The sequence below is a fragment of the Pteropus medius genome, unplaced genomic scaffold (assembly GCF_902729225.1).
Source record: "Pteropus medius unplaced genomic scaffold, Ma_sr-lr_union100, whole genome shotgun sequence".
NCBI classification, from domain to species: Eukaryota; Metazoa; Chordata; class Mammalia; order Chiroptera; family Pteropodidae; genus Pteropus; species Pteropus medius.
The window spans coordinates 46,188-74,152 of NW_024340700.1; the positions used below are offsets into that span (position 1 = coordinate 46,188).

Consider the following 27,965-nt stretch of genomic DNA (forward strand, 5'->3'; position numbering starts at 1 on the left):
AAAATATTGCTTTTATTTACATGAGTAGGCAGTATTGAGCTAGATAGCACTCGTCAAGAACTGGTTACACATATATATGAACAGTGACCTTAAAATAAATTGATTTCAGAGGAATAAAAAAAGTACACATTTCTCTCTATATAATGACACTGAAAATTTCCAATCTCGAATAAAAAGTTACTGAGATCTCAAACGCAACAGCATTGCAAGTAAGAGGATACTGGCATGGAATGTTGAAATATATACTCTTAAGGACAAAAGGCATGCTCTTCCACCCTCTTCATTTTACTACAAATTAAGAAAATATAGTCAGTTCCGAAAAAGACAATGTATGTGCTAAAATGAAATGGAGGATATTGCCTGGGCTTTGACGTTTAAAACAACACGCATGCAATAAAATAAGCCATTTCTTTAGTTTAAATTCTTATAATGATTAATCTCTTCCTTCGGCTTCCTATGCCCTAGTTTAAGAAAAATGGGTCCAAAATGAAAGATCCATTTTTTCCAATTAAATTGCTCAACCATTCAGAAAGTGAATAAATTGGAACGTCCTAAAGGACCTTCTCTCTCTTGTCTCTGTCTCTCGTCTCTCTCTCTCTTTCCCCGCCCCATCTCCCTCTCCTTTCTCTCTCTTCCTCCCTCCCTCTCTTTCTTTAAAGAACAAGCAGTACTTTGCCAAGGGCTCGTCACCCTAAAATCCAACTAGGTCTCGAAGCTGGGTTTCTGAGTAGCACCATCTGCTGGTCCTATGCGTGTCTTATTTTCTCGGCCCCAAATCTCTCTAAGGAACCTGCACCCAATCACAACTAAAGCAAAACATAAAACAGTTTAATAGATCCAGGCAGCGAAACTGCAAAACCCCAAACACAGAAGGTACGTACCCACCCGAACGCTTTAAGAGCGGCAGGGGGAACTAGGGCTGGGAGGGACTAGAGCGAGGTCCCGGGTGCGCGGCGCTGCTTCCGCCCCGCGCGTCTCCGCCCCCCGCGACTCCGCCCCCCGCGACTCCGCCCCCCGCGACGCGACGGGCGGTCACGTGACGGCCGCGCGCGCCCCCGGCCGCTGCGGGCTCCGAGGCCGAGGAGAAAAGACTGCGAGACTGCCGAGGCTGTGGCCGGAGAGGTGGGAGACAGGGCAAAGCCCTCGCGGGGGTCAGGGCGAAAGTCAGCCGCTACGGGGTCATAACTCGGGGAGAGGAGTGATGGCCCGCGGTGTCACCTCCCGCCGCAACGCGCTCCCGGTCGACCCTGCGCTCTGGGCCTGAGAGGGGCGGCGGCGGGGTCAGGGGCCGGTACGTAGGTGGACGCCCTTGGGCCAGCGCGGCCGCAGCTGTCGGTGCCAAGGCGGGATGGGCTGGGGCAGCTTCAACCCTTCCCGGCGCCCCCGCCGTGGCCGCTGTCGCAGGCCAGAAGACTGTGACGGGCTCTGCATTGCCGGCGACCGCCGCAGCCCCTGCCCTGGGCGACGGCCCGGAGCTGGTCACGGTCGGGGTGCGAGAGGCGGAGTAGCGGCCATTACTGCGCAGCCTCTTCCGCTGGGGTCCTCGTCGCTGTCTTTGGTGGCAGTCAGGTCCATCTCCTCTGCCTTCGGCTGTGATGTCAGGCCTCTACCCAGGGACCTTCTGGCCTCAAGATTTAGGGGCGCCGATGGTTTGGGGGGATATTCTGCTCCCTGTTTCCCGAATGGAGGCCTCTACCCGGGCCTTGGGTTAGATTGCAGCCAGGGTGTACAGTCTCTACATTCTGTCTTTTCGGAGTGTCTACGGCGGCTTCTTTCTTTTCCTTCTCCCCCTCTCCCTGCTCAGTGTCTGGGTCTTGCCTAATACGAAGAGTAGTAGTCCCTCCACCTTGACCTGGTTAAACCCAGCGCTGCATAGTCTAAGTTGTTTTGATTTCTTATTAAAGCATCGGAACAAGTAAGATACCTCTTATTACCCGTTGAGTCTTCAAAACCTCAGTGCATTTTAAAAGCCGAGACTGTTGCTTTGTTCTGGTTGCTGGGTACGGAGTTCTCTAACCCTCATCCCGTCTGAAAAAGTACAGGTCTTCCATTGTTTTCGCTATTTTATTTTCCATAGGCGTCTGGAGAAAGGCTGCAAAATTGTTTTGAGTTTACACACACGTTCTCGCAACTAGATTTTTTTTTATTCCCGTTTTCGTATATGTTTTTATTTCTTTTCCGTAAGTGCCATTTTAGTATTTCTCAAATTTCGAAAATACGTACATTTTATTTAACATTTTTGTAATGTTAAAACTGTGGAGTTGTGGGGAGAGGAAAGCTAAGAAATGATTGAAAACGCTTTGTCTTTGCATGATTGACATTTCAGGTGTTTCCTTCCCCTCGCTTACTTTTTAAATAGGATGTGAAAGTATAACATTGGCATTGAAAGAAGTATATAATTACAGAACTTAGAAGACCTTTTTTTTAAGTAAGTGAATCTATATTTAGATTTTTAAAAGAAGTGGTATATAGGACACATGAAGAAAATGACCCACACAAATAGGATTAACGATACTGCCTTTGATGTTTTTGTGACCAGCAAATATTGTTTGTGATGAGTGCCTGGATGTTCTAAAAACACATGAAAATAGGTCAAGTAAATCTCATTTTAGAAAACTGTAAGAATGAAAGCCACTCTATAAATAGATTTTAGATGTGTTTGTTTAGCCGTGTATATCATAAATTGGGCATTTTGTGAAGCCCAATATTTGATTTAGAATTTGTTTCAAATAGACCAATGTAAGTTGTGGGCAAAATGAAAATAATGGTAGACATTTGAAGGTTTTGTTATTTACTGGTTATTAAAAACTTAGTAGAATTATAATCATCAGGAAAACTATATTTCCAAAGAGCTGGTCATTAGTTGAGAGGAAGAAAAAAATAGACAGGGTTTTATCTTTTAGGAGATGTGTCAACTGATAAAATATTTTGTTTCAGTTTCCACCAACTTGAATTGTCAGAATAGGGCAGATTTTTTTTTGAAGAATTGAAAAATTATTTCTTGACTTAGTAGAAGAAAAAGACAATATTAAATCTTTTAACAATATTGATCTGTTTAGTGAATATTATTTTATGTATTAGCCATTTACTAGCATAAAATGCCTGACAGATTGTCATTTGGATATTTGAATGCTTTTTTTTTCCAGTGTTAGTAACAAGGTGCTGAACCTTTTCCATTCTCTTGCCTGGCTTCTGATTGTGCCTAAGGAACCTGAATTTGTGAAACAACTGTCTGGATTAGGAAAAATCTTTGTGGGTATGGAAACCATCTTACTAACATTCTGCTGCAACCACTTATGCTTAGTTATGGACTGTTTCATGTTCATGGCTTATTACCTTTTGGGTTAATTGAAACAAAACCTATTGTTAAATAACTGTTAATTAAAATATTTAAAATTTAGAATTACAGAAGTATAGAGCAAGGTAAAAGAACTAAGATGTGGGAGTTATGACTTGGCCAAGGTCGCACAGATAATTAGCAGAGCCTTATTTACAAAATGATTGCAGACTATGAAACTTTTGTTTGATATGATTAAAAGATAACATTTGTTCATATTCACATTTCACGTTTTGTTAAATGAAAAGCCGATATGTTAGAGGGAGAAATATAAAGGTCTAATGCTTGACTGTGAATATTGTGAAGGCTGTAGGTTGCCATCTAGTAATGTTTTTTAAGGGAAGTGCTATACAATAAGGGAAATAGTTCTTTAAAATGAAGTATTAGACCCCATTTAGTTAAAACAAGTTTTCATAGAAGACTTTTGTTTCCCATTGTGACCTGTGCTTTCTCTAAGCCCAGTTTTAACAGGAGATGAGAAGGAAAGCTAAATATGGAATCATTGCAGCATTTAGTTATATCTCTCAATTTGGAACTCTTTCCTAAGAAATACTAAGATGTATTTGCTCAATTACAGCTGATCTCACTGTTCTTCCTTTCACTAGTCCTTGATTTTATTCTTTTTTGGGGGGGGTAAGGGGGGGTATATACCAAAAATTGGAAGATTTGAAATATTTTTCTTTTCTGTCACTGATAGCTTTTATATAGACCATTTTCTGTTGTGTGTATTTTGAATAAAGAGTAAAAAAACTATGTTATTAAACATTAGTAGTTGGAAAAGTACAGGTAGTCTTCATATCTCTAATTTGATTTTTTAACTTACATATTTATCTTTGGTTCTTTACAAAAGATATTTATTTTAATCTACTATCTGAAAAACTAGTTTTTCACCTTGTGACTAACTTGAAAAGTAGAACTGTAATTAATACTAGATATTTTAGGAGAAAATAATAGTATTGCAAATAATAGAAGTGCGAATTTGTTGAGTGATCACAAATTGTAAATAGTACAGTATTCATTTTTTGTGATAGTAATTGATTGGGTAAATTATATAAATTCATCAATAATCTCTCAACTTTTTAATGTATTTTATAATTTAGTCTGTCACCTTTTTTTTTTTACCTCCAGAATTGTTAAGGGAGAGATATCTAATTTACTTTCAAATCTTTTCTCTTTTTATGTTTTTTTTATGTTACCTTCCTAATAATTCATTTCTGTATAAATTTGCACCTAAAGAAGGAACGTTAAGCTATTAACTAATTGGTATTTGCATGTCAAGATATTGTATAAATTTTACTGTAGTGATTCATACACAGTATTGAATTTGGTATATAATTTACAAATCATGCATTGTAGCAGGAATTAGTATGAATTATTTATGTTTACCAAATTAATTCTGGCCTGTAGTTATAATTATACTATTCTATTTTTGGTTGAAAGTGAAAGCCTCTCCTTCCCCGTCTAAAAAAAAAATCTTTGGTTTTAAATGTAGAAGTTTTCTGAGGGCCACTTCACGTTCTCATTCTGAATATTTCATTCCATGCCTTATGTTGTGCCCATTTGGCATTGTAGTTCTCAGAGGTTAGTTAATGGATCAGTTTAGCATAATTGGGACCACCTAAACCTTTCAATTTGATCACAACAGAATATGCAATTTTCTTTTTTATCTGTGCCAGCAAAGGTGTGAGAAAAGTAACATGGAGTTCATTTTCTTTATTCAAAGAATTTTGATAAGAATTATGTAGTAAATTGCCATTTTTGTGTTAAAAAAAAATAATTGTTATTATGCAAGACATTTTAAACCTGTACTGCCCTTATGCAAGACATTTTAAACCTGTATGGTAGCGACTAGCCACATGGAGATATTGAGCATTTGATATGTGGCTAATCTGAACTGAGTTGTGCTATCATTGTAAAATATATATTGGATTTGAAAGTGTGTACACACACATATAAGAATGTAAAATATCACAATAATTTTATATTGAATACATTTGTAAATGGTAATGTTTTGAATATATTTTCCCCATTAACACTCCTTGGTTAAATAAAAAATATTTTTAAAAGTAATTTTACCTGTTTCTTTTTATTCTTAATGTGGCTAATAGAAAATTTGAATTTACATATATGGCTTACATCATATTTCTCTTAAATATTGTTATTCTAGACCTTTTCTCTGAGATACAGTACATTGAAGAAAATATCTTTTTAAAGATTCCTGAGTTTAAATCCCATCTCCCAATATTGACAACTTTGTGATTAGAGTTAAATCCTTGTGGACTTGGGTTTCCTCATTTATAAAATGAGTATAGTCATATTTCACAAAGTCGTTTTGAAGATGATATGGGTTTCAATGATATGGGTCTACTAGTGCTTCCTGAACTTTAATATGCATATGAATCAACTGAATATCTGATTCTGGAGGTGTGGAGTGGGGCTCCAGATTTTTCATTTGTAAAGAGCTGCCAGGTAATACTGATATTGCTCATTGGGGATAACAGTTTGCATAGTTAAATTCTAGATTATTATATGGATTTTAGTTGATTTTCTTTCCTCTGTTATCCATTAAGAGTCTACTTTGAAAATTATCCATGGGATATAGAAATTGGAAAAGTCATCGTAGCTTGCAAGGTTTGCTAAAGTCGGTTTTATTCTTGGATTTTTATCTGCATTCTGGAGAATTCATTGCCAGTGAATAATAGCTGAGTAAATTGTGTTGTTTGTCAAAAGATATAAAGATGGCTTGAATCCTATAGTTGTAAATTAGTTAACTCCTTCAGATTTTAAGTTCTTTAAAGAAAGGATTAGAACTTAGATATCTTTATATCTTTTGTGATCGAGTGCCTTGGTCACAGTTTAAACTGAAATATTTCTTGTGGGTAAATTTAGTTTTTCAATATTTTATTTGTCTCAACAGTTATTTTAGAAAGTTAGCTTTTCATTCATCCAAGAAATATCAGTTCAAGTCAACAAAACTTATTGACAGTGCACTGGCCACTTAGAGATATAAACACAGCTCCTATCCACGGGGGCTCATGGTTTAATAGAAGAATATACAAAATATAGGGGAGGGAATAATTTTTTGGTGATAAAATGGCAGTTCCATTCACAAACTGTGAAAGAGATAGACTGTACAGACAGGAGGAAATGCGGAACTACAAAGAAATTTGGAGAACTATGAGTAATGTGGTATAACTAGAGTATTCAAGTGAAAGTGGTTGTGGGAGATAGATAATTTGCTAGAAAGTTATTTAGGTTTCAGGTCATTAAAGCCTTTGAATGTGGTCCTAAGGAGCTTTGTCTTTATTGTATAGGTTGAAAAGGCAATAGAGAGCTTCATGTATGAGAGGTCCATTTTGGCTTTTAAATGTATCAGAGGCTTAGTGAATAAATTTGAGGGGTGACACAGAAGCAAGATAATCAGGCCGTACAGTAATCTAGTTGAGAAATGATGTATGTCTAAACTACAGCACTAGCAAGGCAAGAAAGTAGAAAATTGACAAAATTTGGTGTAGTTAGTTGGAGAAGGGTTGAGAAAAAGAATTTTCTGTTTTCTCCAGCACTCATTGGTTAAGACATGCGAGTTGAGATGTCACATTGTAAGATTCATGTAGAGATGGGGGTTTGTGGAGTATGTGCACATGAGACAGGAGGGAGTTTAGGATTCTGTGGAAGAAAAAATGGTTGAGCTCCAGATTGGGTGGACGGGGGCGGGGCCGGGGGGGGAGGTCAGAAACTGCATAAAGGAAAGGTGATCAAGAGGCTAGAGGTCCCTCTAAAATTAAAGAGCAGGTGTGGGAATGAGTGATTAAGTGAACTGGGAGGTCCAGAACTTGTGATCTGAGAGTGAGATTAAGATTTTAGAGAAGCAGCAGTTTTAGGTGGCATCTAGTTCCAAATTTGGCCATCATATTTCATTGCTGGAGGAGAGGGGTGAAGTTCATTGAATTTTAGGATTTTAGGAATTGAAAACAGGACACTTTCTCAGATTGTGTTCAAAGGACCATCTGTATCAGTATCAGATGAAATGAGATTCCTGGGCTTAAACCCATGTCTTTTTGCCTAGAATTTCTAGGGCTAGGGCATAAGAATGCATATTTCTAAGCAGCCACAATGGGGCAAGTTTCAGAACCTCTGAGTTGGTTGTTGTATGGTTCAGTCTCAAGGCTATTTAAATAGGCTCATAGTGATGTGTCAGGAGTTAGGATGAAGAGGATGGCTAGTAGTGAGAAGATTAAGTCATTGCCTAAAAGGCTAAGAGAGAACAGATGTAGGGGATTATAGCCAATGGTAGACTTCAAGTAAGTGTTTCGTTAAGAGTAATGATGTTACAATAGTAGAATGTTTTCTTTTGGCCTGTATGTGAAAATGGGCAGTTTCTGTTTTAGGTAGGCTGCAGGAGAGAAATGAATGTCTTGTGTGGTGCCATTGAAGTTGTAGGCATCTAGAAGGTAAAGTGGAAGGGTTGGGCAGGTGGAAGAGTCAGGATAATGGAGTCTGTATTATGTAAAGACTAAGTTCTAAAGTCAGAATAAAACAAAAAGTCTAGAAATCTTTAGTCAGTTACTTTGAAAATTCTCCAGTTTTGAAACAGATTATTGTTTGTTCTGTTAGACATTTGGTGGGATAAGCTGACTTGTCTTTTAAGGCCATGTCATATTAAAAATATCTTTAAACACTAAAATCCCAAATTTCTCAGATTGATTCCCGCACTATGAGAGGTACATGGAACTGAAAAGAGATTCAAATTTCTCCTATCTTGTGGTTACTGTGAGGCCCATTATCTCATTAGTCATCATGTGTGCTTGATTTTAATTTCTATGTAATATGATGCCTCCTCCAGTGGGCATGGTGAAGTGGCAGGAGGAAATATTAAATGAGAAGAAAGGATTAATTACTGAGATCATGTTTTGGTTGGTGCCTGCGGATTCCCGGGACAAGAGACATCTTGAGAGAAGTCTGGCTTAATGGTTGTAAATTTGGACGTACATATAAATAGCAGGAAGTCCTAGTTAATGTGATGACCTTGACTTTGCACACACCACCTCCTTGTAGGAAAGCAGTGACTAAAATACATTGCATGAGGGCTACCTTGTGCATATAGAGCTTGTTTCACTTAAAATAATTTTTTATTGTAAAATAAAAATAATGTAAAATTTACCATTTTAATCATTTTTAAGTGTGCAATTCGGTGTCATTACATTTACAGTACTGTGCACCCATCACCACAATATATTTCCACAGTGTTTTCATCACCTCAAATAGAAACTGTACCTATTGAACAATAACTCTTTGTACTCTTCTCCCTAGCTCCAGGTAACCCCTAATCTACTTACTGTCTGAAAAGTTGTCTATTTTCAGTATTTCTCCCTAGCTCCAGGTAACCCCTAATCTACTTACTGTCTGAAAAGTTGTCTATTTTCAGTATTTCATGTAAGTGGGATCATACATTTTTCTTTTTGTGTCTGGCTTATTTCATTTAGCATAATGTTTTCAAGGTTCATCTATGTTGTAGCATGTATTAGAACTTCGTTTCTTCTTATAGTTGAGTAATATTCCATTTATATACCACATTTTGTTTACCCATTCTTCTGTTGATGGCCACTTGGATTGTGTCCACCTTTTGACTTCGGTGAATAACTGCAAAGAACATTAATGTACAAGTATGTGTTTGAGTCCCTGTTTTTAATTTCTTTAGTTATATACCTGGGAGTAGAATTGGGTTATATGGTAATTCTATGTTTAACTTTTTTGAGGAACCACCAAACTTGTCACAGTGACTGTACTATTTTTCATTTCCACTGACAGTGTACAAGGGTTCCAGTTTTTTCACATCTTCGTCAAATGCTTGTTATTTTTTTAAAATATAACCATCTAGTAGATGTGAAATGGCATATAATTGTAGTTTTTACTTACATTTCCCTAATGACTAATCATGTGGAGCAGATTTTCCTGTACTTATTGGCCATTTCTAGATCTTTGAAGAAATGTCTATTTAACTCTTTTGCCCATTTTTTAAATTTTTTTTGTCTTTTTGGTGTTGAGTTGTAGGAATTCCTTATATACTCTGGATATTAAACTCTTTTCAGATATGTGATTTATAAATATTCTCTTTCATTCAGTAGATTATCTTTTTACTTGCTTGATAATGTCCTTCAGTGCACAAAAGTTTAATTTTGATGAAGTTCATTTTCTGTTTTATATTGCTTATGCTTTTGGTGTCATATCTAGGAATCCATTGCTAAATCCAAGATTATGGAGATTTACCCCTATGTTTTCTTCTAAGAGTTGTATGGTTTTATGTTCTATATTAGGGTTGTTGATCTATTTTGAGTTAATTTTGTATATGGTGTGAAGTAGGGGTCTAATTTCATTCTTTTTTTGCATTTGGAAATTCAGTTGTCTCAGCATTTGTTAAAGAGACCATTCTTTTCCCATTGAATGGACTTGGCACATTTTTTGAAAATCAGTTGGCTATAGACTGTGTGGGTTTATTTCTGGACTCTCTTTTATTCATGTATTTGTCTTTTGTTATGCCAGTACTACATTGTCTTTTTACTGTAACTTTGTAGTAAGTTTTGAAATCGAGAATTGTGAGTTCTCCAACTTGGTTAAGATTGTTTTGGCTGTTTCGGGCCCCTCACAATTTCATATGAATTTGAGAATTGGTTCTTCCATTTCTGCAAAAAAGGCTGTTGGAATTTTGGTAAGAAATACGTTGACCGTGGAGAACTTTGGGTAGTGTAGTCATCTTCATAGTCTTCAGTCCATGAATACTATTTGTCTTTCCATTTATTTAGCTCTTTAATTTCTTTCAGCAGAGTTTTATAGTTTTCAGTGTACAGGTCTTTCACCTCCTTGGTTAAGTTGATTCCTAGGTATTTTATTGTTTTAGATAACTATTATAAATTAAATTGCTTTCTTGATTTCCTTTTTGGATTGCTGACTGCTGGATATAGAAACACCACTGACATTTTGTACATTGAGCTTGCAACCTGCAACTTAGCTGAATTTGTTTACTAGCTCTAGTAGCTCTGGGGATTTTTGGGGATTTTCTATATGGAAATAGTAGTTTTACTATCTCTGCAAATAGAGTTAGTTTAACTTTCCTACCAATTTGTATGCCTTTCAGATCTTTTTCAAGTCTAATTGCTCTGGCTGGAACTTCCAGTATAATGCTGGATAGTAGTGGTGAAAGCAGACATCTTCATCTTGAAATTTTTTCACTTGTAAGATAAAATTTACCACTGAATTTTGTTAAATGAAAGGATCATACATTATTGACTAATTTTGTTGATCTTAATTAGTCTGTAGAGAAGTTGATGTTGAAATTTTTTCTTTTGTAGCACAAAATGAACCAGCAGTGGAAGAGAAAGTACTGCAAACTGGCTGACTGCTGGTGAAGATGATATTTTATTTTTGTGACAAGCATCTGTGGGATCTGTAATAGAAATGTAAGTATGGCATCGTGATTTTTTCAAAGCTGCAGTAAGTTAAGTAGACTGGTTTGAAATGAAGTAAATCAAATATCTGTCATATTTTAAATTATACAAAATGAATATTCTGTATTGATTTTTAGATTTTTTGTTGAGTTAGCAATTTTATTCACACCAAATAATATTGTAGATATCTAAAAATCTCCTCATAGGGAAAATATCTCTGTAAAAAGTGAAACCTGAAGACAGAAAATTTGCTTGTAGAAGCCTAAAAAACTGGAAAAATCTCCAATTTCTTCTAAGTTCTACTTTCTCTTTACATAGTAATTAAATAATCAAGCTAGGTAGACAGTATCAGCTTTTATAAATTATTGAGACTTACAGGTTATAAACATTAGTTATTAAAAACTAGTTTCATTAAATTGAATGGATTTTTTTTAATGAATTGATCTTTTAAAAAATTTTGTACATTATTGCATTTTAATTTGTATTTAATTCACTCTAGTCCTCAGTTTACTAGTTGTTTTCCTATCATTTGGTCTATATGAAATACAGTATAAAATGTTATACTACTTTGATCTTACCCATGTTAAACTTTATTCTGGATGAAACGTTCTCACACAATAAAAATATTTCCATTTTCTAAGTTAATATGAACACTGCCCAACTCGATGTCACTCGTGAAAAATGCAGTGAATATTTTGCTGACTTTTACAGTCTCAGTAGTTACAGTGTTTAAAATACTGGACAAGAGAGTGACCCTCGTAGATACTATTTCACATGTTTACCCAGTTTGATATGTAGTTATTGCTTTTCTTTTCCAATATGATTCTTTGATTATTTACTCTCGTTAAAACTATGACCATATCTTAAGTATTGAGAATTTGATTAAAAAAATTAAACAAATAAGCATTTTTCTTTACAATTGGGGCAAATATATTTTTTATTTAATCCTATTCATATATTATCTGTATCAGTCTGTCGCATGTCTGTCTGTCCATCTGTCTGTCTAATCCTGTAGGTCAGGTAGTCTAGGTGTTGGCCATCGAGCTAGACTATGATCTACCAAGTGAGACAGATATATAACTAATCATTAAACAATGGAAGAAATGCCATATTGAGGTAGCAATAAAATGCTTTAGACCTGATAAAATTTATTCCGCATGAAAGATTCAGAATGAACAGAAGAACTTTTGGCTTGGTCTTAAAGAATGAATAGAATTTTGGCTAAGAAAATTAGGAAATAGTTTTCGAGCCGAAGGAATGAGGAGGGGCACAGCTGCTTAAACCTCAAGGCATTTTAGGGGAGTCAGGGCACAATCCTAAATGTGAAAGCAGGGTGGGAGAAAAAACTTTAATAAAGGGAATGAGTGTTTCTTTAGTACCTACTATATTACCCGGTTCTTACTGGGTATTTTACTTAGATTATTGAATCTAATCAATGCGAAAGATGGTAGTATCCTTATTTACTGATGAAGAAACAGAATTGAGGAGATGAAATTATTTATCAGTGTTTACAGATTTCTCTGAGAATAATACCCTGGGGCACTTGTTAAACAAAACACAGGTTTTTAGACTCTAACCCAGATACATCCAGATTTCCAGGAGAGAATATACCAGCTAATTCTTACTCAGAAAATTTTGAGAAATGCTGTTTTGGGTAACATAAAATAAATACAGAGCCAGGATTTTAACTAAGCCTGTTTTACTTGTGTCAGTGTACTTGAAAACCAGTGCCTAGGAAATTGGATTAGATTATATAGGCAGTAGAAAACTATTGAAGATCAAATGGAGAGAAGACTAATTAGATATGATTGAACTGAGAAAAGATGAAAGGGAGAAAGGACTGAAGTCATGGAGGCCACTTGGGAGGTCAGTATTCTGTATAAGTGTGTCCAAGAGGCCAGATTTAGGGTCACAGCCTTTGGGAATGAGGGAGACAAGTTCCAAAGAAGTTTCTGTCATAGGAATGAGAAGTGGCCAAGGAATAAGGAAACAATGAGGATGGTTCTAAGTTTTATCTAAGATCAAAAGAAGAAGATGGAGATTTAAGGAAGCAGATAATTTTGTTTTTAGTCATGCTTGATTTCAGGTGCCTAAAAAGTATTGAGGTTGACTTTTTGAATACAGAGTACCAAAGAAATCTAAGTAAATTCAACTGTCATCTGCTTGTCTTCATCTGGTGACTTTATAAATATCTCAAAGTCATTATGTCTGAGACATAACTCCTCAAATTCTGAATCTTGAAGGATAGTACCACCATCCATCAGTAGCCAAATGTTTTTATTTCTATTTCCTTAGTATTTCTGGAACCTTATAGCACCCTCCCTCCCATTATATCTAGATTACTATGAATATTAGTTTCTTCTTAGCCCCATGCCACTAAGTCTTCCTCCAAACTGCTGTCCAGATGATCATGACAAATTACTAAACTGACTCATTTCGTAATATAAAACCCTTCAGTGAATTTCTGCTGCCTCCTTAGGTGTTCTCACCTTTTTAGAGATTCTCGAACCTCCTGAAATTACATGTAAGATACCAAATTCTGAATAAGGGCTGAAATCTGAAAATGTTTAAGAACTGTATTTACAATAAATGTTTAAACTCATAAAGGTAGCATAATGTAAAAGTCTTTGTAGCTCTTATTGCATAGTACTTTTCATCAATTCAAAATATATTTATCCCCTACCTGCTGGTTACCATTTCTTCCTTTGTGCTTCCTGGTATCTCTTATTGCCTCTCATAAAACCAGTAAGTAATACATGTGTTCATTAACTTATCTGCTCCTACACTTTGATATCAATTAGTAGTATTCATCTCCTTCCTAATGCCATGGGCATTGTAGATGCTCAGATACTCTATTCAAAACTGAAAGGGAATACAGAGAAATATTGAAAATGACAGAGAGCTCTTGAGGCAGGTGATATAAATTTCATTCCTTTATCAGTCTGAAATTTCTTAGTAACTTCTTGAAGCTTTGTCTTTCCTAAAATTACTAATGCGATTCTTATGTTTGGATAATCATCATTATTTTGGAGGCAGCCTCTGTAGCAGTTGAGAGTAGACTGTGAAGTCAGGCCACCTGGATTTGAAACAGGCTCAATCACTTATGAACTGAATCTGTGGCTTTGGTCCTATCACCTGAGCTTTTTGTACCTCATTTTTCTCATCTGAAAAATAAGGAAAATACTGGACCAGTTGTATAGGATAATATGAAGATTAGATGTTAAGTGCTTCAGACAGTGCCTGGCACATATTATACAATAAATGTTAGTTGTTTTAATGTAATAAAAATATGCATCAGGAGACACAACTAAGATTAAAACACAGCATTTACAAGACTATACAAAATGAAAGTTAAGAATTTTGTCTCAAGGATTCAGGAATGGTCATTGTTAAATTTAAATTTTTAATTAAAATTTTGATTAGATTTAAAGAATGTTAAACTTGTATTAAATTTCAAACTCTTCACATTACAGCAGAGCTAAAGATTCAAGAAATTTTCTTAGTAGTCATAGTTTTGGGAAGGAAGATGACATTCTTTTTTGATAGGCCTGTACTTATAAAAAGGTGGTGTGTGAAGTTGTTCTTTGTTCCCTTTTTTGCATTTGTAATTAGATTCTGAGCGCAGAGTTTTAAAAATATGGTTTTTAATATTTGGAATTTTTATTGCTGGCTGTAAAGTCATTTAATACTATATAAGCTAAAAAACCTTTTTTATTTATGTAATTTTACCTTTCTTTTGACTGACTGTCTTCAAGAAGAGTAAACAACATCTGAGTACCTAAGATTTCCATATCCTTCTGTCTTCTTTAGAAGGAATAGGATTTATGCTTAAAAGTTATAATATCACTCTAAGAATTCAACTAGTAAAATTGTCTTTGAAAACGAGTGATATATTATGTTGTTCGGCAGAGTTGGACTGACTTTACTTGAAATTTCTGCATATTAAATTAATTTAATAACCAGAAAATAAATTCCCTTTTTCAAAACACCTCTGGAGTTTCCTAAGACTTTTTGTTAGAGAATACTTCTCTTTGATTAGCATTAACTATCAAAGGTTTGCTCTACAACAAAGGGAGGGGGTAAGCATTTCTTATTTACCTATTGGTATATCATCTGCACACACATTTAGCCTTTAAACTATTTGAAGATCATTAAAACTATGCAAAACAGAGACTGTGTAGGTTAGATTAAAACTGTGATGAAAATAACTTTGAAGTATATCTTATAGGTAGCCTAGTGATTTGGGTTTCTTCGTCTTTATCTTGTCCACTGTATGTGCCTCATCAAGAATTATGTAAGAAGTATTTACTAAGTTTTCTTCCAATTTCTTAGTTAGACTAACAGTATACTTGGTAGGCTAAACAGAATCAGAATTTAAAATTTTCTATGGCAAATTGATAGCTGAAAGTGCTTCAGTTGTAATAATAAAACTTTAGCTGCCCGTTGTCCGTTTGTTTTTTGATGACGTTTAGCCAACTTGACTTCATTACAATGAGAATACCTGCCCAAACAGAATTGTTTTGCCTTGCAAAGTGTTACTTTTACAGTTCATGCCTTCCCCTGGAACGGTTGGAATTGCTTTTTTTAGTGTTGAAATTATACGTTTAGGTTTATTTGTGCATTTAAGAGTAAGGGTCATATAAGTTATTGATCATATTAAGAGTGGAGAGTAATGTTTTTAGGTTAAAATTTTTCTTCTTTTGTAAATGAGCTAACTGCAGCTGATGGAAAATTGACTTTTTAGGTTGACAAATACAACAGCGTCGGGGTCTATTATGTATTTTTTTTTTTTTTTAAATAAGGCATTCATCCAAGTTAGATGGTTTCTTTACATTTTACCAGGCTTTAATTTTTCTTTTTAAGATTTTACATTTATCAGCCTGTCCTTTGCCTGGAAGGAACCTAGATAGTTTAGGATTTGGATTTATTGTATATAAGATGTTGCTATTATTTTTCCAGAGTAGTGAACATTATCCCATTTCTCTATTTTGTGTTATGAGTAGAATCAAACATCTTTCTTACTCAGTTAAATTATTATTTGTGGATAGATGGCTTATTTTCTTTTTCTCAATTAGGGCTTTAAATAAATATGGACAATTTTTAAAAGAATTTTCAAGAATTTCACTGACAACTAATTTCTTTGACCTAAATTGAAAGGGATGAAAGCATATACTTATTGTTCTCTCATTCTACAGCTAATTTTAGTTCTTTTTGTTACCAGAATGCTTAAAGTTTACCAAAATGTTTAAAGTTATCCTGAAACTAAAATGTAGCAGTAGGACCTGATGAATTAAAACTAGGTAGCCAGTCCCTTAAAACTATTTCCAGAGTTGTTCTTTTCCTGAGATTGACCTGTGTATAACTTTTGCCAATAAATGGAAAAGTTAGAAGCTAAAATCAGTTTTCAAGTATTTATTATATATTGTGTAGTGACACATATTTGATAACTGTAGAAGCTTTCAAATGCAATTTTATGCTTTCATTTAATTTATTGTCCGTCACATTACAATAACTTTGAGTCACAACATTGTTTCCATTTTACTGGGAGAAAACTGAAGTCCCAGAAGCTGTGATGTGAGTGTGTGATTTGTTTTTTTCTTTAAACGTCCTAAATGTACATTGGGCACTATTTATAGTATTCGGCAGAATTGAAATTAATGTACATAGACTGTTACCACAGTGTAAAGATGCCTGGGTAGACAAAAGTATTCTGAATCTTTTGCCAAACAATACATGAAATATGTAGTACTCTGTCTCTTGCCATTTTGAGAAGTACTAACATTTTGTGTTTAAGAAATGCATATGTGTTATTGAGAGCCTAACAAAATGTGCTGTGCACAGCCAGTTCTTTTTAGAGAAAATTGGTGGGGTCATTCATTGACCCTCAGTTGAGATATGTGTATTTTTACTTGTAACTTAAGTTACAAGATCTTTAAATGCAAGGGTTTACCTCCAAATAGTCTTTTAAAAAACTGTGATTTTGAACTTTGCCTATTGTGGAATGAAGAACATAGGAAAAGCAGTAAGAGAATGGATTGTTGTTTGATAAGATGTGCTCTGATGAAAACCTTAAGAGTATTTTTCAAGTTTTGATAAGTGTAAACATTTTTATTGACTACTGGACCTTTTGTAACCACTGGACCCACTTCAGAGTGTTTGGTCTTAGAAAAAAGCAAAGATCTTTATGATGATTAAAGTTTAAATTCTTTGTATTTAAAGAGGCATAATCCACTGGTACAGAGAGATAACTTACCATTTGTTCACTCCCTCTAATATTTTTTCCCCTTCTACAATATCCGTGGTTTCCTCTTACAGTGGGATAAATCAAATCAGATATTTCTTCATCAGGGCACAATAAAGCTTTCATGATTTGGCTTCTGTTTATCTTAAAGCTTGATCTCCTTTGCTTATTTGTCTCTGCCTTGAATCTCTTCCACTCCCCAGCCTGCTCAGCATCCCAGAATTTCTAACCTATATGCATTCTCTCATCTCTCTTGTCATTATTATTTTTAATAAGTATCTTAACACATTTTACAGGAATCAGGCCATATTGTGATTATCTGCTTGCTTACATGTATTTTCCTTGTTATAGAGTAGGTGTATGTCTTATTCATCTTTAGATCCATCGATACTTAACATTGTACATAGACCATAGTAGTTGTTTAATAAATGTTTATCTGAATCAGTAAGGGAGAAGTTCCAAATTTTATGCCAGTGTTTAAGCTCCATACATCCAGTTTGACAAATCTTGTCTTTTTTCTTTTTTCTCCGCTTTCTTGCCTCTTCAGGGCAACTTTGATATGTCATTTTCTCCCTTGTTCTTAGAAGATTTTAACATTTGTGAAGTTTTAGTGATTACAAAGCATTTATTATTGTTGTTATTTTATTTATTTATTTTTTTAGCTATTCTCACCTAAGTATTGTAAACTCTGATTTTCAAATAAGGAAATTTTGACTAAGGGATTTTAAGTAATAAGAGTATGTAAGTAATAAGGGAGGAGCAATTCTCAGGTTTTTAGATTTCTTATCTAGCATTGGTCTTGTATAACAGCTGCCTTGATTCAAGTTATCCTTCCTTGGCCATCTGCAATTTTTTTGTTATAATGTCTTCAGCATGCTGCTTCAGGGCTAATCTTTAAGTGCACTGACAGAATTTTTATTTATTCCTAAAGTATGTATAACTAAATGCTTTTTAAAAAGTGTTTATCATTCAGCTGGTTTAACATAATATTATTTAAAATAAAATAAAACCCCAAAAATCTATTTTATAATATATTCATATTCTTCTTTGGAAAAAACATTAGTTTTCTTAGCAAATATTTGAGTGTTCTCTATCTGCCACCTCCTGTATGGGAATAGAGAGATGAGGCAAAAGTGACTTGAGTTGTACCCTGTCCTTATAAAACCCGCCTGCCTGTGGGGAAGACTGACATTAACAAAATAATCACAAATAGATATAACATTGCAATTCTGAAAAGTGTTAGGAATGAGAAGGACATGGTAGTAAGAAGTTAAAAAAAAAAGTGTGATTTGACCTAGTCATAGAAACATAGAGAAATATAAAATGGATGGTAGTTTGCCCATGGTGGGGGCATGGGAGGCAGGAAGTGGGGAAATGTTCGACAGAGAAAACCTACTATTGGAGAGAGTAGCCAGTACAGTTGGAAGCCTGATCAAAGAGAAGGTTGATGTGAGATGAGGCTGTTATCAGAGGTGGGGGCCAGACCATGCAGGGCATAAAGATCCTGGTCTTTGTCCCAAAATCAACTTTTTAAGCAAAGGTAGGATTGGACCAATTAAAAGGCATGCACAGTGATTAAATAAACAATGTTTACTTGGTGGCTAGGGAAGGGTAGAGATGAATAGTAGATGATTCAGGAGATATTTAGGAGATAAAATTGATAGGACTCTGATATTTTGAATGGGGGAAAGATAAGAGAAGGGCAGTTTCAGTGATGGATTTCTAATTTGAAAAGGCTGATTGACAGTGCTATCATGGGAGGGGAGGGCTTTTTAGGGAGTAAGTAAGGAGGAAACATCACGAGTTCTGTTTTTGTGCCTTCAGGACATCCAAGAAGAGATCTAAAATATGCAGACAACTGAAAACAACTCAAGTGTCCTTCCATAGATGATTAAATAAAGAAGTTGTACATATAAACAATAGAATATTACTCAGCCATAAGAAAAGATGAAATACTGTCATTTGAACAACATGGATGGATCTTAAGATTATCATGCTAAGTGAAATAAGTCAGAAAAAGTTAAGAACTGTATGATTTCACTTACATGTGGTATATCAATCTGAGAGTAACAAACAAGATAAACAGAGACTCATGGACATGGACAACAGTTTAGTGGTTACCAGAGGGAAAGTGGGGAGTGGGGGAGGTAGGTTAGGATAAAGGGGTCAAATATATGGTGACAGAAATTTAACTTTGGGTGTTGAACACAAAATACAATATACAGATTTATTATAGAGTTGTACACTTGAGGCCTATATAATTTTATTAACCAATGTCACCCCCAATAAAATTAGTAAATAAAATAAAATAGGCAATTAGAAGTACAGGTCTAGAGCTGAAAGGAGAGACCTGGGCCGTTGATATCAATTTGTAAACTTTTTGTATACAAGTAACAATTGAAGCCATGAGTATAGATGAAATCATCTTCAAAGAATACAGCAAGAAGAGCATATGGTTTAGAAAAAAGGCCACAACAACAAAAAAGAGACCATTAGAAGAGTGTTTCATGGAATGAAATGACTGTTTTAAACCAGTGTTTTCAGATATGCAGCAGGGATAGGGAACTTCTGGATTTTCAGCTTTAGTCTTAATTTCTTGTGGTCTACTTGTCAAGTACTAAGTTTATTTATATGTAATAATATTTGTAAAATTACCAGTTAGTAATATCCTAAAAAGCTACAGAATTGTTACTTTCCGTAATTGTGATCCAAGTTACTTTTAGCCATTTTCTGTTTCTTTACTTTCCAACTGATTGTCAAAGTCAATCTAGAATGGCGTATACGTTTTTATATCTTTGCATTTAATTGTGTCACAAGGTCTGTGACTAAATAGAAATGGTATTTAAAATCTATACCTTAGTTGCATTTTATTTTTGGCTTAACATTTGTGTGCCTCCTTACCTCCCACAAGTAAAAATTAATGACATACAAACCAAAAAGATTTTTCTATACAAATTAGAGTTTTTTTCTTTTCATTCTTGTATCCCCATTGTCTAGTATGTGGCTTACATATAGGTGCTTAATAAATGTTTTCTGAATTGTTGAATTAAGATATTATGAGTTAAAACATGATTTTAATGTTATGTATTTTCTTTCACTGTCTTAGGATGGCTGGCTGTGGTGAAATTGATCACTCAATAAACATGCTTCCTACGAACAGGAAAGCGAATGAGTCCTGTTCTAATACTGCACAGTCTTTAACTGTCCCCGAATGTGCCATTTGTCTGCAAACATGTGTTCACCCAGTCAGTCTGCCCTGTAAGCATGTTTTTTGCTATCTGTGTGTAAAGGGAGCTTCATGGCTTGGAAAGCGATGTGCCCTCTGTCGACAAGAAATTCCAGAGGATTTCCTTGATAAGCCAACCTTATTGTCACCAGAAGAACTCAAGGCAGCGAGTAGAGGAAATGGTGAACATGCATGGTATTATGAAGGAAGAAATGGGTGGTGGCAGTACGATGAACGCACAAGTAGAGAGCTGGAAGATGCTTTTTCCAAAGGTAAAAAGAGCACTGAAATGTTAATTGCCGGGTTTCTATATGTTGCTGATCTCGAAAATATGGTTCAGTATAGGCGAAATGAACATGGACGTCGCAGGAAGATTAAGCGGGATATAATAGATATACCAAAGAAGGGAGTAGCCGGACTTAGGCTGGACTGTGATGCTAATACCGTAAACCTAGCAAGAGAGAGCTCTGCTGACGGAGCGGACAGTGTGTCAGCACAGAGTGGAGCTTCTGTTCAGCCTCTAGTGTCTTCTTCTGTAAGGCCCCTGACATCAGTAGATGGTCAGTTAACAAGCCCTGCAACACCATCCCCTGATACAAGCACTTCTCTGGAAGACTCTCTTGCTCATTTACAACTCACTGGAGACAGCCTGGCTGAAAGGAGTCATAGGGGGGAAGGAGAAGAAGATCATGAATTACCATCTTCAAGCAGGGTACCAGCGCCAAACACCTCCATTGAAGAAACCGAATCTGATGCCAGTAGTGATAGTGAAGACGTATCAGCGCTTCTTGCACAGCACTCCTTGACTCAGAGACTTTTGGTTCCTAATGCAAACCAGACAGTATCTGATCGATCAGATCGATCAGGACCTGATCGATCAGTAGCAGGGGGTGGAACAGTGAGTGCCAGTGTCAGATCTAGAAGGCCTGATGGACAGTGCACAGTAACCGAAGTTTAAATAAAAGTCTTAGCTCCATGCTCAAGGTTAAAAAGGTTATCTGTAAATTTCTGCCCACATAACATACTCATCCCTTGTAGTACATTTTGGGAGTTAGGGTGGGAAGGGGTATAGGAAGGATAGACCTGTAATTAAAATGTCTAACATGTCTCTGTTGAGAAATTTATTTAATATAAGGAACTTGGGTGTTAATAGTTGAGAGCTGTTTAGTAATAACCCAGTTTTTTTTGAGGTCTGTTTATTTTATAGTTTTTTAAATTTCAGTTCTTTTGGCCAGCGTGTGTGTATGATCTGTGCATTAATGATCCCATCTTACTCTTGGATTTTGTCTTATTTTTCTGCATGGATTGATATAAAACCATTACTAAAATTTGGCACCTATGAGATGTCTGGTATCAGTTTTAACAGGAAGCTTAATTAATGTGAGAATAGATGTGAATTTGGGATTTTAAAATAGACAAAAAATATTTAATAGTAAAGTTACTGAAATGGAAATGTAAAGAAAACACCTAATAACATAAGTTTCAGAATCTTGTCAATAACACACTTCATGTTTCCATAGACTTTGCTGTTTATTCCTTGTAGTTTGAGGTTTCTCTTGATCCACACTTTTCTTTTTGATTACAAAATTTATAATTTAATAAACATTAGAGTTTATCAAAAATAATGTCTCGTTTGAGTCTGGAAAGGGGGTGGAAACATTTTATTGGTGCCCAGAGGTCACTAAAAATGTGGTTTCAGTTGGTGGTATTCAGCCTAAATAAGATACCTGCTCAGAGAAGTTTGATTTCTTCAGAGAATATAGTATAGGCAATGTGCATAGCATACATATGTACAGAAATAAACCTAAATTAAAGCCTATGAGACCAATTTCTTAAATAACTGATGATAGAGACCATATATATTTTAGGTTTTCCTTGCCAGCCTTCATTAGTGGCCTATATTAATCTAATTGAATTAAATCGTAGACTTATTTATAAACAGTATTAGACACAAATTCACTTTACACAAAATGCTGTAGAATCTGGCAAAGTAGGAAGTGTTGGGTTAACCTGGTAATCTAGAATTTGGTGCTAAAAAAAAGTAATGCAAGTTTGTCTTACTATATGTTCCCAACTCAAAACAGTAGGAAGGATCATAGTGATGAAGCATATGTAAGTTACTTTTAATGATATTCAAATGAAGTTTACAAATAATTTTAAAATCACTACTTTGAAATTATCTACCTCTCAATAGGTTAGAATTGAGACTTAATTCTTTGACTTGTTTTTTTAAAGTGTATAATCATAAAAGTTTGAGTTGTACATTTTTATTAAATCTATTTTTAAAAAATGGTTAGCTGTAAAAGGCTAGCTACTTTTCAGGAAACAAATAGGAACCTGCTACAAAATACAAATATGTGTTACAAAATACTTCATAAGTCACTTTGAAGTCTTAGGCAGTTTTGATATAAAGTTAATTTACTACATAAACAGTTCTTCCTACTAGTTTGGAAATTCCAGGGCACACAAATGAATGGCCAATTTTGTAACGTCTGTAAACTTTCCACATGGTGGCTATCACTGTTTCGTAGATCAGTTAAAATAGAAAACTAATTATTACAAAGATCAAATAAATGAAGCTCCAAATTTGTGAGGAGGTGAGCTAGGAGCATCTACATTTTTTAAAAGGGCCATTTCCCCATGATTTCTTTATTCCAGCTGCTTAGAGAACTGGTAGTAATTTATAAGCCAAAAGTGTGTTTTAGCCAGATGTTCCAGATTTACTTGGTAAATCCCCAGATATAATAGTGTCCCCCCTACCTGTGGTTTCACATTCAGAGGGTTTAGTTAGCCAGTTAACTGTAGTCTGAAAATATTAAATGGAAAATTCCAGAAATAAACCATAAGTTTTAAATTGCATGCCATTCTTAGGAGTCTCACGTCCTGCTCCTTCCTGTCAGGAACTCGAATCCCTTTGTCCAGCTGTAATATGTACTGTAGACACAGTCCACCAGTTAAGTCACTTGGTAGTCATCTCAGTTTATCAGCCTTTCACAGTATCACAGTGCTTGTGTTTAACCCTTATTTTACTTAATAATGGCCCCAAAGCACAAGAGTAGTGATGCTGGCAATATGCCAAAGAGGAGCCATAAAGTGTTTCCTGTAAGTGCAAAGGTGAGTACAGTACAATAAAATAACTTTGAGACCACATTCATATAACGTTTATTACAGTATATTGTTATACTCGTTTTATTAATCAGTGTGCTTAATTTATAAATGAAACTTTCTCATAGGTATGTCTTTATCATAGGTTTGTAAGTAGGGGGAAAAACAGCTTACATTGGATTCGGTACTATCTGCGGTTTCCGGCATCCACTGGGAGTCATGGAAAGTATCCCCTGCAGTTAAGTGGGGACTACTGCATACTGAAAACTATACCAATGAGTGTAGGTATTCAGAAAGATTAAAAACAATCAAATAGTAATACCCTTTAAAGTAATTCTGATTCATATTTCATATCATATTTCATATCATTTTTTACGTGTTAATCATTGGAGTTGTAGTACATCATTAGTACAGATTAAGAAAAATCTATTTACAATATTTTCCCCTCCTAGCAATAGCTTCTACATTTGCGGGTCCACCCCAAAGTGTTCCTAAAACATCTCTTTCAGTCTGTACTGCCTCTTCTAAACAAAGCTCTTTGCCTGCAGTAACAGATTTTTTCAAAGCTCTGATTACTTCCGGTGGCCCATTGATAAACTGCTTTAGCCACTCTTTTGCCTCTTCTAGATATTTAGTTTCATCTGAAGACTGCAAGACCTCTTCGACGATTCCTAGGTTTAAAGCTTTTTCTGAATCCAGTTTGAGGGCCCCACTTAACACTTTGAGAGCTTGTCTACTGCCGATAATTTCAACCAGCCGGGTAGCACCACCCCAGCTTGGTACTATACCCATCTCCTTGTGAACAAATCTGATTTCACTCTCTCTAGTCATCAACCTGCAAAAGAGAAAAGAACTTAATTGTAACTAAATATGTATGCTTTAGTCATAAAGTACTAATTTATAATCTGATCTGAAATCTCCATAGATCTTTATAGGTAGATATGTTATATTAACAATGTTAGAAATATATGGTTAAGTATAGAATTCAATGTATACATGTTACGTAATACTTCCCTTTGAAAACAATGTCAACATTTTTGTGCTTGTTTATCCTTTACTTTGCAAATTGGAATCTAGTCTTCCAAAAGTCCAAAGTGTATCTTTCTAAAGTGAATAGTGGCCTAATGAAAAAAACCTGGATTAAGTAAAAATATGGGAGAAAATGTTAGGTACATACCTTAAAAAAATAAATAAATAAATAAAAGTCAATAGCATTCGGGGGAAAAAAGTTGTTTTTTGACCCAGCATCTATCCAGTCTTCCAGCAAATATTTACTAAACACTACAAATGCCAGTTTACATTCCTGTCAGGAAAGACATTGAACATTATTTCAGTACTGATAAGTGCTACAAAGAAAAATGAAATGGGGCAAGGCACTAGAGAATGAGGATATGTTTGTTGATGTACTATTTTAGATGGAGAAAGCCTCTGAATATTTGAGCAGCTACCCAAGTGAGTGAGTGACATAAAATTCTGTGGGGAAAGTTCCAGGAAGAGGGAATTGCAAGTACAACGGCCTTGAAGTAAAACAACTGAGTATCTCTAGGGAACAGGCTACTGTAGCTGGAATGGAGTAAACAGAAAACGGTAGTAGACATCAGAGGTAGGTTTTATAGGCCTTAGTGCAGATTTTATTTTCTAAGTAAAGCTATTTAAAGGAGGTTGACCAAGGGAGTAGTATCTGAATTATTTATAAGAGTAAACCCTGAGTGCTGCATTAATTATTTAGCATTTAATAGCACTTGTCTAAGGAATTTTATGTTAACCAATCCTCATATGAGGTATGGTAATATCTTCATTTTACAGAGAGAAACCAAGGTAACTAAGATTAAATATAGCTCACTCACGGCCATGCAGCTATACAGCAGAGCAGATTTTAAACCCAGGTAGGTCAGATCCATTACGTGTGCTGTTAACCTCACAGTACACACAATAGTTAGCTAGACTAGAGTGGAAATAAGGACACTTAAGAAAGTGATAGTGGCCTGGGTTGGAGTGAGAGCAGTGATTTCCTATAGCAGGGATTTTCTCCAAATCCTTGGATTTTTATGAATAGGGTAATTAACAAGCAAAGTGGAACAATAAAGGAGATAGAAATTAGTGAACATAGCAAAAGGCTTAACACTGGACAGTTAAATATTTGTATACTATTAACAGGCTGCATTAAGTTGTACTGTTTATGGAATGCTGTTTATCAGTTTTATTTTGACTGCGTGCTTTGGTGAGAATCTTTCACGTTAAAACCTTAATTTGAACCAAAGGTCATGCCTGAATTTTACTTTTTTAAGAAAAAATATTACCTTCAACTACTCATTACAAAAAAGAAGACATTAAGTTCAGCTTTCCAAAGCGTTCAGTACTCAGCTGCAGGTGGTTTGGTTCTATTAGCACCAAGAACAAGCCTCTGAGTCTTTGACCCTTTAATCAAAAGAAATATTCCAGGAGGTAATTCTCAAAAAAGCCTATTTATTAATCTACTGGGAAAGAGAACTGTCTCCTCACAGCTGTGAATTCCTACAAGGGAAGATCTGCCTCAATTATGAACAACTGCTTTTAGAGGCAAAGAGCCATGAAAATAGTAGTTTTCAATAAATAACTTTTAAATGGGAAGGAAATTAGAACATGTCTCCTAAGAATCTGAATTTAGCTTACAACTGTGAGAGAGGTACTGCCTTATAATAAACAATGTCATAAATGAAGAAAGTAGAATAGAAATTACAGAAATAATGCCTAATAGTCTTAGAGATAAGAATACTGTTGACAGTGAACACAATCCTATAAAGCTTTTCACAGGATAAATTTAATATGTCACAGTTCTAAATTACATCCTGGTGCTGACAGTGATGTTGGCTCACAGCTATGCCTACAATACAGAAAAGGATTATGTCAGGAATAAATTCATTTAGAATCAGCTGAACATAAAAGTTGGTTAAAGCCCTAGATGCTGGGATAATGTAAATGATCTTATGACAACAAACATTATCTATGTAAGCACATTTATATTTGGAATTATTTGCTTCTAAAGAATATCATCTTTATACCACTTTTTTTTTTTTTCCTTTGCTATATTTTACAATGTAAGGTAAGGTATGCCTTTCTGAATCATGTTTTACAACTCTAACAAATCCGGGGGTAATCTTTGTAAAAATACCTGTTGTAATCAAACTCTGACATCCATTCTTTATATACTATATGCCTAGGGTATGCTTGTGTACTGATATACATTTAATGTACATTAGTTACTATGACCAAAAAGTTTTCAATTAAATATGTAACCTTTCACAGCACTCTTTATCAAAAAAATAAAGTTTAAATGTAAAATTTTAAATGCTGATAACCATAATTTATGAAGAAAATGTTCAATCGACAAGACATGTCCAAAAATAGAAACTGATTCCTAATAGACCTTACAGGAGTATACACTAATTACTTCTAGAGTTTAGATGCAGTTTCCTGGTACCTCCTGTAATAAAACTGAATTGCAAGGGATAATCTATGAATACATATAGAAAACTTAAGACAAATCTTAAAATTCTGAAGACTTGTAGCAAACTCAATTTATAAAACCACATTAAACTCCCTTACTTTGACAAGTAAAAGAATTATAAGTATTTTCCAACTGTTTATTAGTGTAATTATTGGCAATATTTAAAATCTTCTATGACACTTTGGGAGAAGGAAGATAAGGGAAGTAATCAAATGTGGATACATTCATCATTACTGTATGTATTCAACAATGTTATAGGAAAACTATCTATAACTGTGAAAGAGAATCACCTTTGACAGGTATTGCAAAGTCACTGTGGATACCCTAAAGGACTGTTCAGTGTGCTACTTCGTTCTGATTAGTTAGCTATAAATTACAGGTCTTTGGACAAATGTATACAAAAGAAACAATTATCAAATTTTGCTAAAATAGGAAGTAAAAGTTATCAAAGTAAAAGTTTTTTTAATTTTTATTATTAAAAAGGTTCTTTTAGTGAACTCTATGACAAAGAACGGTAACTCATGAAATAATTGTCAGGTGACAGTACAGCTTTTATGTGATGTACATAGAATTGAGCCAGAATCCTGGCTTAGCCACTACACTGGCTGTATTTGACACCTTGTAAAATACAGAAAAGAAAAACAGACACAGGGTATAAAGAGGATACGAAAGATTAAATTATATAATTCTGGGCCTCAATATGCTTGTTTATAAAATAGATATAATAAAAGTACTTATACCATAGAATGATTATGAATATTAAATGAGTTAGCACGTGACTTAGATGCTTAGAACATACATGTGCCACAATGCTTTTAAAAAGATTCTTAACAGGGACTGTTTTTATATGTTTTTTAAAAAATCAGTGCGAAATATGCCTCAGCCACATTTATAGTAGAACAATATTATTTATAATTTTATTTGGAATATTAAAGTTGTATATATTTTATACCTTTACAGTGCCTGACACATTAAATTCTATGTGTACTAGCTATTATTAAGCTGGTTGCACTGATAGTAGGTCACCACAAATAACAATAGTATTTCTGCTAGAGAGGTAGTATAAAGTTTCCAGACTAAAATCACTCAATCCCTAAAGTACTGAAAGTAAAACAGCTATACTTAGA

At 34.9% G+C, this 27,965-nt stretch overlaps 2 protein-coding genes across 7 annotated transcripts in view; one reads left to right on the forward strand and one right to left on the reverse strand.

Annotated features, from left to right (window-relative positions):
• The first annotated feature begins 1,012 nt into the window (after positions 1-1,012).
• On the forward strand, positions 1,013-22,049 carry RNF146 (ring finger protein 146). 3 transcript variants are annotated; one of them, XM_039880972.1, is made up of 4 exons: positions 1,107-1,122; positions 3,147-3,256; positions 10,684-10,791; positions 20,127-22,049. In XM_039880972.1, coding segments are annotated over exons 3-4 (1,080 nt in total). In that variant the 5' UTR covers positions 1,107-1,122; positions 3,147-3,256; positions 10,684-10,789; the 3' UTR covers positions 21,205-22,049. The 3 variants fall into 3 exon arrangements, with proteins under 3 accessions (XP_039736898.1, XP_039736915.1, XP_039736906.1); XM_039880964.1 differs by lacking the exon at positions 3,147-3,256 and having other exon boundaries at positions 1,013-1,122; XM_039880981.1 differs by lacking the exon at positions 3,147-3,256 and having other exon boundaries at positions 1,067-1,291.
• A 1,351-nt stretch (positions 22,050-23,400) lies between these two features.
• ECHDC1 (ethylmalonyl-CoA decarboxylase 1) overlaps positions 23,401-27,965 on the reverse strand; it is a 28,362-nt gene continuing 23,797 nt past the window's right edge. For 3 of the 4 annotated variants that reach the window (XM_039881022.1, XM_039880994.1, XM_039881012.1), the window contains one exon: positions 23,679-24,186. In XM_039881022.1, coding sequence (XP_039736956.1) covers positions 23,778-24,186 — 409 coding nt within the window. In that variant the 3' untranslated portion in view covers positions 23,679-23,777. Of the gene's footprint in view, positions 24,187-27,965 lie in introns of all 4 variants that reach the window. The other variant, XM_039881002.1, reaches the window with a different exon arrangement.